The sequence below is a fragment of the Panthera uncia genome (genome assembly GCF_023721935.1).
Source record: "Panthera uncia isolate 11264 chromosome C1 unlocalized genomic scaffold, Puncia_PCG_1.0 HiC_scaffold_3, whole genome shotgun sequence".
Lineage (NCBI taxonomy): Eukaryota > Metazoa > Chordata > Mammalia > Carnivora > Felidae > Panthera > Panthera uncia.
The window spans coordinates 7,889,512-7,902,457 of NW_026057584.1; the positions used below are offsets into that span (position 1 = coordinate 7,889,512).

Sequence of the window (12,946 nt, forward strand, 5' to 3'; positions counted from 1 at the left end):
ACTAACAAAGATAAGGGCAAGTATCAATGATATACAGAACAGCATCATCAACAATAAACAGAGAAAAATAACACAACCAAAAAGCATGTTCCTTGAAAAGATTAACAAGAGAGATCTTTGGCAAGCAAGGGTTACCAAGAAAGGGGCACCTGAGTGACTCAGTTGGTTAAGCGGCAAGACTCTTGATTTCAGCTCAGGCCATGATCTCAGTTTGTGAGACTGAGCCCCACATCAGGCTCCACACTGACAGTGCGTGAAGCCTGCTTCTGATTTCTCTCCCTCCCCCACTTGCACTCGCTCTCTCTCAAAATAAATAAACTTAAAAAAAAAAAAGGTGACCAAGAAAAAAAGAAAGATTCAAATAATCAAAATACAGAATGAAATGGGAGGCAAAAGCACAGGCACAAGAACTTTTCTTAAATAATGAAGAACTATTAAAAAGTATCAGGATTATCTCTAGGCTAATAAATTCAAAAAGATAAATTCCCATTAAATTATGCCAAACTTGGCACAAAAAGAAAGAAGTTGAACAGATCAGTCAGTATAAAAGCTATGAAAAGAGCAAAGATCTTGCCTTCTAAAAAAACAGCAGGTGCAAACAATTTTACAGTAAGTTCTACCAAATTTTAAGGAATTCCGATCCTACATAACCTGTTTTGGAAAAATAAGAAAACCAAAAACTGACCAGAACATTTCATGAAGCTAATATACTCTTGATTCTAAAAATCAGATAATGACAACAAAATGATAGGTCTATTTAACATGACAGAAAAATTCTGCCCTAAATATTACCTAAGTAAGTCCAACAGTGTATTTAAAAAGAAATAATACATTGGGACTAAATAGAATTTATCCAAGAATTCAAGGACATCTTTGAATTCCTAAGATGGTTCAATATCTGAAATAGATTTGGAAAGAAACCAGGTAATAATCTCCATAAATAAAGAATCCACATTATAAAGTTAAACAAATGGCAAAACTATGGAGTTAAAAAAAGATTATACTGGAGAACATCTGTTTGAACTAAGAATAGGGAAAAACTTAAAAACCCATAAACTACACAATTAATTCTATCACATTAAAATTAAGGGTTTTGTTCAATAAAAGACATCACAAGGTTAGTGGAGAAATGACTAAATGACAGAATGGCAGAAGATATTTGTAATGCCAAAAATGGAAATGTGATTATTATAGAGAATAAATCAGAAATTCCTACAAATCAACAAGAGAACAGTAACCCTGATAGAACAATAGGCAAATGATATAGAAGGGCAATCTGCAGAACGTAATCTAGATTACAAAAACTAGAAAGCTGGATAATTCTGGCTGTTGGCAGGAATGAGATGATGTAAGAAGTCTCAGGCACTGCTGGTGGAGGTGTAGACTGCTAAAATCATTCTGGCTTGGGTCAAAGCCTCAATTAATAAAGAACTGCTTCTCTGCCTTGCAGAATATATATCCTTTGTGCCTATATTTCTTTTGGGGACTTCACAGGGAGGAATGGCTAGTCTAGCACAGGATTTGGGCCTTAGACATTCTAGGTCCTGACCAAATGCCTCTACCTGAATCACACCTGATAGGACTGCATTGCCCACTGAGTCTAAAAGACAGAGAAGCCAAAATTCCACTGTACCCTTCTAACACAGGTCTGGATATGGCTTTACCTTTTTTAAAATGAGATTTCAAAACATTGTCCCAAATTGTGGTTGACGGGAAAGTATATTTAATTTTTGATATAATTTCTGAACTAAACCTGACTGCCTTCTAGTTGCACTAATTATCATTTAGGGAAGATGCGATCTCAGAACCTGGAAACAGAAGAAATTTAGCTCCAACAAAGAATGGATTCGAAGAATGGGTTCTTGGTATTTAAATAACCCAGAAGTACCACAAGAGAATAATCATATGGGTCCTCTTTTCTTACCCAAAGGGAAATACAGTCACTTTTCATCCAAGGGAATGGGACTTAAACAGAGGCACTGAACGGGCGTGTCACTGGAAGGAGACGAACCTTAAGTGAGAAAAAAGGTCTCATCCTGATCCCGAAGCCAACTGGGGCAGGCCCGAGAAGGAGTAGTAAGATTCAACTCTCAAAAGGGATCAAGGATTCCATGCACATTCTTCCTCCAGAAAAGAGCTGGAGGTGGCCAGGAGACAGAAGACAAGTGAAAGGGTCACTGGCTCTACATTCAAGCCCATGTTCAGTCATCAGGGTACTGGTAGAGGCTTGTCTCCAGACCAGAAAACTGAACAAGATCTCGGGCAGACCCAGCAAGGACAGAGGACAGGAAATGTACATCAAACCTGATGAGGTCGTGAGCACGAAGATTCAGAGGCCAAAACTGCTCTTCAAATTCCTGAGGATGAAAGATGCAGAGCTATGGTATCACTTGGCCATCATGATTTTTATCCTTTGGAGTTTGCTAACCAGGCAACCATTACCCAAATATCTGATAACAAGGAAAATTTATTTGGGTTGCCCCCAGTCTCTACCCAGATGGCAGATTTCTGTGCCGACAACAAAGTTGCTGTCTGGAAAGCGGCAAAAGCTGAGCCTTGGGAGCCTGTGGGGCTGGACCTACGAAAGGGGCCCAGCTCATTGGCCCACTCTCTCTCAGGGGCTGAGGGTGATGCCTATCCATGCTGTCTTCCTAGAAGAAACTACTGGTCAGGTCTGAGGTGCCCAGAGAAACTTTTTTTCTTCATGCAACAATAGACTTTTGTGGCAGACCCTCGGGCTCTCTGCGCACTTACCAGAGAAACTGGTAGTTACAGCAAAGACAGGAATGTTTCCTGGGCACACAGGGATATACACTGTGGACACATGCAACAGGTAACGTCTGTTTTAGATAAAAGAAACGTGAGATTAAAACAAAAATAAACAAATAAAAAACGCTCTTTGGAACACAAGTGTGAACTAAGATTAATAACCGTTTGCAATTACGCACAAAGCAAAGAACCTTTCTAGAAGTCTTAGGAAAAGTTTATGATGTTCTTAAGGTTATGGTTTGTTTCAACAGCAAATTTCAAAACCTTAAATGGTGCAAAAAGTACTAACATCCTAACTGTAACCAGATTTTATGTTATCCAGAGAAGAGAAGCTGGTTGAAATATCCTAAAAAACACCGTGATTTTTAAAAGAGCAAATTGCCATTTTCCTAAATATCAAGAGGGCAAGAAATGAGAAACAGCCATGTGGTTTCACAATCTCTCTATTTAGAGGCTAGAAGGAAAGAAAAATTTGTACCACATACTGTGGGAAGGATTAAGGCCATTCCCTCAGTCAGGCCTAGTAAGGAAGCAATATAAACAACAGTAAGGTAGGAAAACCATAAAAAGAGTAAGGAAAAAACATGCATACAGTAGACATGTAAAGGGTTCAGTGATATTTACCTATAAGAGAGAAGGAGGGGAATTACAACAGAGGACAAATCAAGAACAAGTCTGGCATTAGAATTTCCCAAACAAAGGGCAAAGTAGGTTATTAGCATCCACCCTGACATCAACTCTGTCATCACTCCCATCCACCAACACTTCCTTGCCTTTGTATTGGTACGAACCACTAATAAGAAATCAAGGCATCTTCTCCCTTCAACTTGGAGCCCAGGGGAAAAGAGGCTCCTGAGGTCTGCCAAGTCCAATCACCAGAGCTAGGTTTCCATGAAGTAGTTTTGGACCAAATACTAAATAAGTTTTCAAGTGCTCCTTTGCCTGGCCTTGTCCTGCAAGTATCTCTCTCCCTTGGTGATCTTGTTGACGGAGAATTTAGCTATCTGGAGTCCTGGTTATTTCCCTCTCTTCTCATAGAGAGGACATGACTCACAGTACTGACGTCGTTACTATACAAATGCACTCTCAGAAGAGGGTCACGGTATCCAACCGGTTTTAAAGGAAGAAAAAAAACACCAGAAGAATGAAATCGCAAGGAACAACATCCAACCGAAATTGGCTGGGTCTTGAACAGTAAATCACTAGTTAACTAAGCAAGCCACAAAACAAAAGGAACCTGGGTGCCTCAGGTCAGTGTACCTGGTGGGCCACTGCAGTAGTCTCTTCATCCAAAAGGAATTTCACAGTTGGAAAGTCCTTCTGAATGAACAGCACTTGGCACCAAAAAGCTAGGCATGTTTTCAGAAAATGCTCACCACCCCACGTCACTACCTCATCAGCAGTGAAGAGACAGGGTGATCCTTATGCGGTCACTTCCTGAAATCACCTCCAGCTTACTTCAGGATGTCAGTGAGATATGCTCACCAGTCCCTATCACAAGGTGTCCATAAAACATCCTCTTTTAGTAATCTTCTGGCATTTCTTCTAGCCTTTCAAGGGGACTGTGCCAGAAACCTCTTCCTGATGAAAAAAAACAAAACAAAACAAAACAAAAAAAAAAACCACCTCACAATCTAGTTGGCCTAGCCAGGTCAATCATTTCCATTTCATAGTACAGATAGAACTCAATTTGGCTGGAAAATATACTCCCCGTATTTAAAATGTCTTAGACATCTATCCAGTAAAATATTCCAATTTGGGGGGGGGAGGGGCTACTTTCCCTTTAGTCTCCTAGAGTCAGCTAGGCCCTTGGTCATGGCTCTCCCCCAATGTGTTTGCAACTGCTTTCTTCTGCATCCGGAGGACACATGGCTTAGATTTTGATTAGAGACAATAAGACTGGGTTTTTTCAAGGTTTAGAATCAAAACACTTTGAAAAGATAATCTACTTATCAAATTTAAGGTGATCCGGTCCCACCACCAATGACAAAAAGATACTGAGTTAAAGCAAAATGAAGGGCAAAATGAAGTGCTTTTTTAGATTTGAAAGATCAGTTTGATTCTGTTCATATGAGCCACAGGGGTGGACTGGGCACATCACAGGAAATGTCAAGGTTGGCTATCAATACAACCCAAGACCCATTAGGAAAGGACAACAGCAACCACTAACCACAGGAACCAGCAGCCAGAAGCTGTCCTAAAAGCTGCCACTGGTTAGAAATTGGGAAGGTCCCAAATGTACCACGTGATTAGGTCTGTAGCACAGAGAGACTCCCAAAACTGAAAACAATCAGGTTAGTGTAAAATAAAATGTCAGGCAGCAATCCAGTACTCACCTTTGTCATGAACACAAACTGAGAGTTTCTGAACACCATCAACCAGAACATTCTGTGTGTTGCCATGTCCATCTTCCGAGTCGCTGTCATCAAACTGAGCCTCTATAATGACATCAGGACTGTCATTATAGCCTTTCACGGACTGCTGCGGGAGATGGCTTCCACAGAGCTCTTCAGGGAGATCTAATTCATCGGTACCTTCTGTTTCTTTGTCATTGCTCTCTGGTTTAATTACCTGAAGAAAATAGAAAAGTTCTGCTAAATCACTGGAGGGAAGAACAGGAAATAACAGATTTAGCTTTTTTCATTTTCCTTTCTGAAGGAAAAAAACTGCACATTCAGAAGCTCAAAGCAATGGACACTCGCCATGTAGCCTGAAAAAAAATATTTATTTTCCAGGTACACGGACCACTTTATGGAAATGATCAATTCAGCAATGCCAGGGTGGCACTCAGCTCCTCAAGATGCCCAAGATTAATGTCATATCTACTCCTCATTTTTCTGATGTACATTTTCATCCCCTCATCAGAGGCCCTGAATACCACAAGGACTATGCTGCTTCACAAGGGTTCATCACAAGGGATCAATGAATATCTTCAGAGGTGATAAAAGAACTCAACATAGTATGTTACTGTGCTCCCAAATGAAGCCACAAGAATATAAGGTGAAATGGAAAAAAACAAAATTAACTGTAAATAAGAGTTTATAAATGTTCTCATAAAAAATGTAAACTCTTAATTCTCCATTTTGAGGCTTGAAATCAGTATACAAAGCACACAACTGATGGATATTTATAGAACTAAGGAAGCATTACATGACAATATTTTCAAAAAAAAGAAAAGGAGTAAAGCAAACAGAAGAAGAGTCCAGATACTAATCCACTTAATGAATTTGTCACATAACAGTCATATGTCAGTACTTTGATTTCTATGGATTTCTGTAGCAGTTTCTCAATGTGTTTATATTTGAGAGGTCTAATATTTTTCTGAGTTTAAACTTAAAGTTTCAAGTTAGATGCCTGCCTTCAACAAGCCAGATTAACATCTGAATTAGACCACACAAAGATCATATAAATAAGGGGTCTTTGTTTTATACAAGGCAGAGAAAGCTATTAAAAGAAATCTTTCCCAAAACATTGTCATGTCACAGATTCCAATTAACAACATAACCATCCCCAATGAATATTATCTTCAGCCAGAAAATCAAAGTAAAATACTACAAAGGTATTCACAATCAGAATAAAGATTCTAAGAATATATTCCCAAGTTTTTAAAAAAGTGACTTCAAGAAAATGCGGTAACAGAAAAACGTGTAAGCAATAATTTTCCAGAGTAAAATTGTGCCCTTTAATAGCATTTTCTTGATTCCAAATTTCTGAATATATTTAATGAAATTTTCTTTCAAGTCTTGCCATGTTTTGACTGTTGTCAGATTCATTCAATCATTTGTTCATTCTTTCATTCATCCATTTGTTCATTATTTCATTATGAGAAGTTTGAAGGTTCCTTTTCTTTGATACTAAAAGAAAAAAAATCAGCTGGTTAGGCCAGAAATCTCTAAAAAGATCCCCTTAGGCCTCTTACTGCATGAGAACATAAGAGTAAAGCCATAGTTAGGTCTTTAAATTAATATACAATCATAAACCCAACTCCGCTTATCACATAAGTCCGGTTTTCATAACTGACCCAACGTAGATCATTCAAAAAACAGAATTTGCTGACAAGTTAGGGAAGAAAAAGAACTTGACATCTGTGTCTGGCAAATTCAGTAACGGGAAGATCTGCCCCTGACCATCCTCAAAGAATTTACACCCTTGAGCATTGTCAGAACAGCCCAAAGCACAGGCAGGAGGTATGTGTGCACACTCTGGGTCTAAAGCATGGTGGCTACAACAGGATCGCTGATCTATTGTTTTTTCTGCACCATTCCCACACATAATTTCTCTCAGAGAGAGAGAATGACTGGCGTGCTAGAGTTAGACTCGCTGGTAGCATATAGTCTTCTGGGAAGATGTTAAGCTAAGAATCCGTGCTTTTAGTTTCCATTATGTATTTATTTCTGCCACTCATGGTTTCACAAAGGATTTGGTTCCCACAGGCCATGAAGAAAATCTTACAAGGGGAATCAGAATTCTGACATTATCAACTTTGAATGCTTAACTATCCTACAACGAAAAGTAGTCTTTTTCCATATGTATGTATGTGTGTGTGTGCGTGTGTGTGTGTGCGCGCGCAAAACATAACAATTCTGTAATTGCCATGATTCTGCTATTAAGAATTATGCTTTTATGGTTTGGCTCCCTCCCTTTTTTTTTTTCTCCTTCCCCTCCCCCATGGTCTTCTGTTAAGTTTCTCAGGATCCACATAAGAGTGAAAACATATGATATCTGTCTTTCTCTGTATGGCTTATTTCACTTAGCATTACACTCTCCAGTTCCATCCACATTGCTACAAAAGGCCATATTTCATTCTTTCTCATTGCCACGTAGTATTCCATTGTGTATATGGACCACAATTTCTTTATCCATTCATCAGTTGATGGACATTTAGGCTCTTTCCATAATTTGGCTATTGTTGAAAGTGCTGCTATAAACATTGGGGTACAGGTGCCCCTATGCATCAGCACTCCTGTATCCCTTGGGTAAATTCCTAGCAGTGCTATTGCTGGGTCATAGGGTCGACTCTTAAAAACTGAGAACAAACTGAGGGTTGATGGGGGGTGGGAGATGGGTATTGAGGAGGGCACCTGTTGGGATGAGCACTGGGTGTTGTATGGAAACCAATCTGACAATACATTTCATATTAAAAAATAAATAAAACTAATGATCCATAAGAAAAAGAAAGGATTATGCTTTGGCTCAAAAGTAAAAGGTTCAAATAAAAGTCAATGCGAAGAGGAGATCAGGGGAAAGCAATAACCACAGTATGCCAAGCCTGATTGTATAGCACATTTTAAAACCAGAGCCTGGTTCTGACTTTATGACAATCTCCATGGTTTAGATTAGCTACATTTAAGAATTAGTATTTTAGGCACTAAATTTACTTTTGAGTTACTGTATCAAAAATGTTGTACAGAGGCAGGACTTCATGAATCAAGTCATTCGAAAATATGTAGTAAAAATATAAATTAATATCCTGTATTTAGAAGTATTTTTATTCTATTTTGTTATGCCAGCACATGAAAGAACAGAAATACATTCTTTAAAAATGTAAAAGATTGGGGCGCCTGGGTGGCTCAGGCAGTTAAGCGTCAACTTCAGCTCAGGTCATGACCCCCCAGTCCATGGGTTTGAGCCCCGGCTTGGGCTCTGTGCTGACAGCTCAGAGCCTGGAGCCTGCTTCGGATTCTGTGTCTCCCTCTCTCTCTGCCCCTCCCCCACTCATGCTCTGTCTTTCTCCATCTCTCAAAAATAAATAAACATTAAAAAAATTTTTTTTTTTTTTTTTTAAAGATCATCATAAGACCACAGGATAAAAAAGACACTCTAAAACTACTCCATATCACACACTGGTTAAGAGTGAGGGTTGCAGGACCCTGAGAGAAATGGCTAATTCAAGTCTGGAGCAGAAAATAGATAAGATGAACCTGGAACATCTTGTCATACCAGGAAAATAAGGAAGCTATCAAAGGCTACTAGGATCTTATCTAAAAAACTCAGGAATCACCATGAAAAAGCTCTCACTGGTCAACCTTAAGCATTTATCCCCTTTCCTGTACAACCTACCTCAGGTTAACCAAATAATTGATGAAGTAAGGTTCTTCTTGACTGAAGAGTTTCAGCTAGTTAAGAAGGAAGGAAAGACATTCAATATCACATTTTGCCATCCCTATTGAAATAATGGATTTAGGAAATGATTATCAATGGATATTTGTTGGCACCTGAGAAACGAGAAAGCCAACCCTTGGTCCCCACTAGAACCCACTCCTCTCCCAGCATTTGCTCTCTCAGCAGATGGCACCAGACCATGTCACCTTCCTCTCATGCCCCACATCCAATCCATCAGAAGAGCCCGCTGGTCCTTCCTTTCAAATATCTCTTCTTGACATTTACACTGCTACTGCACAAGCAACCTTTATCTCCTTGCTGAACTACTGTGATAACCAGTCTCCTGATTTCCGTTTTGGACCAAAGCAGTTACAGTGATGCTCTTAAAACATAAATCAGGGAGTTCCTGGGTGGCTTCGTCGGCTGAGCGTCCGACTTCAGCTCAGGTCATGATCTCACGGCTCATGGGTTCAAGCCCCACATCGGGCTCTGTGCTGACAGCTTGGAGCCTGGAACCTGCTGTGGATACTGTGTCTCCCTCTCTCTCTCTGCCTCTCCCTCACTTGCTCTCTCTCTCTCCCCCAAAAAATAAACAAACATTTAAAAAAATTTAAAACATAAATCAGATCATGTCATTCTCCCAATGGCTTCTAACACCATTCCATTATCATGCCACAAGGCCTTGTCAAACCAGGCCCCTGTTACTGTTCCAGTCTCATTTTCTATAACTTCTTCCTTGCAAATTACACTCCAATCCTAGAGATCTTCTTGCTATTCCCAGAACACTAAAACCATCCATCCTGAGGCTTTTGCATTGCCATTCCCTCAACCTAGAAAACTCTGTGCCCAGCTATTCTTAGGTCTCAATCTCTTCGTTTTGTTCACATCTCTCCCCAAATGTCCTTCTCTTAGAGAGGCCTTCCCCGATCACGTTAACTGAAACAGCCCCACCTGGCTGTCATTATTCTATCCTCTTGCCCTGCTTTATTTTTCATCACTGTACTTATCCCTACTTGGCAATATATTACATGCTTAGGTACTTCCTGTCTCCCAACTAAAATGTAGGTTTCATGAGCACAGAGTCTATTTTATTCACTGCTATATTGCAAGAGTTGAGAAGAGCAATTCGTAGCCACTCAGATATATGTTCATTGAATGAATACAGCAGCTGATTAGGAAAGAACTTGTTCGGAGTCTACCTTCTCTGATAAACTGTAAAACTCCGTGAAGTGAGCGTGGCTAGGCCTGACACAGGGTATGCCCAATCTAATTTGAGTGGACAAAGAACAGGAGGTGGCACACTGCATCTAACATCTCCACATATCTAAAATCTGTCTCCCAAGGCTTCGTCCAATTGGCTTGGTTTTCTATAAGCCAGAGTCCACTGCACAGTCTCCCCAGTTCCTCCCCACTACCTGCCCCAGGCAAGAGTAATCTCTCCCTGTTTTGAAGTCTCAAAGCAATTATATGTACCTCTATGGCACTTTGCCATTTCTTCACTATGTTAGTGCTATGTACATATATGATTAGCATGATCCATTACCTCACATGCTTACCAGTTGTATCTTATATATCTTTGTATATTCTATAGCAACTTGCAGAATCATTCTAGGTGCTCCATATTTGATCACCAAACAGATGGGTAAATGGGTTGAAAAAATGAGTATAAAATATGATCAGGATGCAAAAGAACTTTCACAATGGTTTCCAGACACAAGAGTATGTGGGTCAGAAACCAGTAGCCCAGTTTTCCTTAGATCTGTAAAGTAAGAGCACTTCTTCTGTGGGATTGACCTTGAAAATGTTGAAAAGTCCCACTCAGTGGTTTTCAGCTTTGACCTTTAGCAGATCCCTCCGAGAATCCGATGAAAGCTGTAAACCCTTCCTCCACAGAAAAATACACATCTAAGTAGACAGAAAAAACTCTGTAAGAAAGCACAGGTAGGGAGAGTCAAGGGTCTGGTGCCGAAGGCCACCAGTCCAGGCTGATGAATATTTTGGAGCTCTGGGCTCAGAGTGAAAGAGGGGGGCCCTGAAGAAAATGGATATATCACTGACCTGGTGAACTGAGGACTTTAAAAACTCCTCTGGGTTCCTCCACAGACCCGAGGGTGAGGCAGCTGACTGTACGTCTTACTCCCAGTGCATGCTGCAACTGGGGTTATTCTCCCTTGGAGGTTTAGTCTAGTCTCTGGAGGACAGGACAGAAACGGATCAGTGAGGGAAGCAAATCACTGGGTCACACAGAACTTTTTCTCTGTCTTGTTCCATGAACAGGGTAGGATGAGCATCACATAAACCCTGCTAACAAAAATAAACAAGGAAAATACAGGCAGATATCAACTGGGGCATATGGCTCTGAAATAAAAGTGTCACTTGAAGCTACTAAAAATGCTCAAGAAACAACAGCACTCTACAATACTTTTTAATTTTGAATTCCTGAAACCCTCCTTCCCAAACACAAATGCGCACACACATGCACACAGAAATATTTGTCAGAGATACCCTGCAGTCAGCTTGACCAAGGGTAAGTCTGTCATCTACCTATCGTCTCCTTTTGGGATGTAAAATTGGGTGACAGAATGGTGTGGCAGTGCGATGAGAGGACCAGACGATCCCCTTTCTCCATCAGGCTACAATCCTTATGCTCTGGGGGATGGACAGCAGTAATCTGGCCTCTTCAGCAGTACCAGGGAGGAGGCCTGATAACTCTTAGAATGAAATTAAGGGAAGCCTATGAGAAGCTTACTATTGAAAGGAAAGGAAGAGGCCTAAGCCCAGAATCTTGAGTTCAGAGACACAAGAGAGAAGGAGACACACCTTTTAGAAAAGAGGATGGGTGCATCATGACTTCTGTACTTTAAGAGGAACATAAGCCCTGTTTAGCAAAGGAACGGCAATACAAAGGATTCTTTGTAGAATCCCCCAACTTCGAACACAAGAATGTCTGCCAAATCAGAGACCCTATGCAATTATGTAAGTAGAAAATGACTAAGGAAGAAGCACCTATAAAAGACTGGCAGAATTTTAGGAAACACTACCTGAGAAAATATATAGGGAAATACATACTAGACAGACACAAAAGCACTGCCTTAAAAAATAATGATAAATTAAACTCCAGTAAAATAAAATTTTTCCTTCTATTCTAAGATAACACTAAAAATATTTGTTAAAGATAAGCCATAGATACGCTCATATCCAGAACATAAAAAGCTCCTACAGATCAATGAAAGACAGAAAATCCAACAGAGAAATGGGGAAAAGGCTTAAAGGCACTTTACAAGACAGAAATGTTAACCAGCCAGTAAAGATGGAAAGGTGCTCAGCCTCGTTAGTCATCAGAGGGGCGCCTGGGTGGCTCAGTCTGTTAAGCGTCTAACTCAGGTCATGATCTCACGGTTCTTGTGTTCAAGCCCTGCGTCGGGCTCTGTGCTGACAACTCAGAGCCTGGAGCCTGCTTCGGATTCTGTGTCTCCCCTCTCTCTGCCCCTCCCCTGCTCATGCTCTGTCTCTGTTTCCCTCAAAAATAAATTAACATTTTAAAAAATTTAAAAAAAAACAACCACAATGAGATGTCACTACAAAGCCACGGGTAGGCAAAAACTGAAAATCCTGACAATATCAAATGTTATTAGCAAGAATGTACAGCACTATACTGCTGGTCTGAATGGAAACTGTCCAGCCTTTTGTAGAACACATCAGAACTGTGCAGCAAAGTAGAAAACAGACCCATTCGATTCCTGTGCAGGCTTATTACAATATGTTGTCCTGCCTCCCTCCAGATTTGATAGGTGAACCCATGGAAAAAGACAAGACCACACTGGGAAAGGACATTTATGCAAAAGCAAGGAGATAAGAAGGTGCAATTTTCCGTTAGTAAAGGCAAGTAATGGTGACAATGTACGTAAGAGTGAGAAAGAAGGATGAAAAAGCATACATGAAAAGCCCTAAATGCCAATCGAATGAGTCGGGTCTTTACCATAAAGTTTGTGAAGTGGGGAAGTCAGGAAAAGTGGTTAAAAGCAGGAACTCTAGTCAACACTACTGGGTTCACATCACACTCTGCCACTTACTA

General features: G+C 40.3%; 1 protein-coding gene across 1 annotated transcript in view; it reads right to left on the reverse strand.

Moving 5' to 3' along the window:
• DIS3L2 (DIS3 like 3'-5' exoribonuclease 2) overlaps positions 1-12,946 on the reverse strand; it is a 348,511-nt gene that overhangs the window by 219,437 nt on the left and 116,128 nt on the right. The window contains exon 6 of the mRNA XM_049614679.1: positions 5,106-5,340. Coding sequence (XP_049470636.1) covers positions 5,106-5,340 — 235 coding nt within the window. The remainder of the gene's footprint in view (positions 1-5,105; positions 5,341-12,946) is intronic.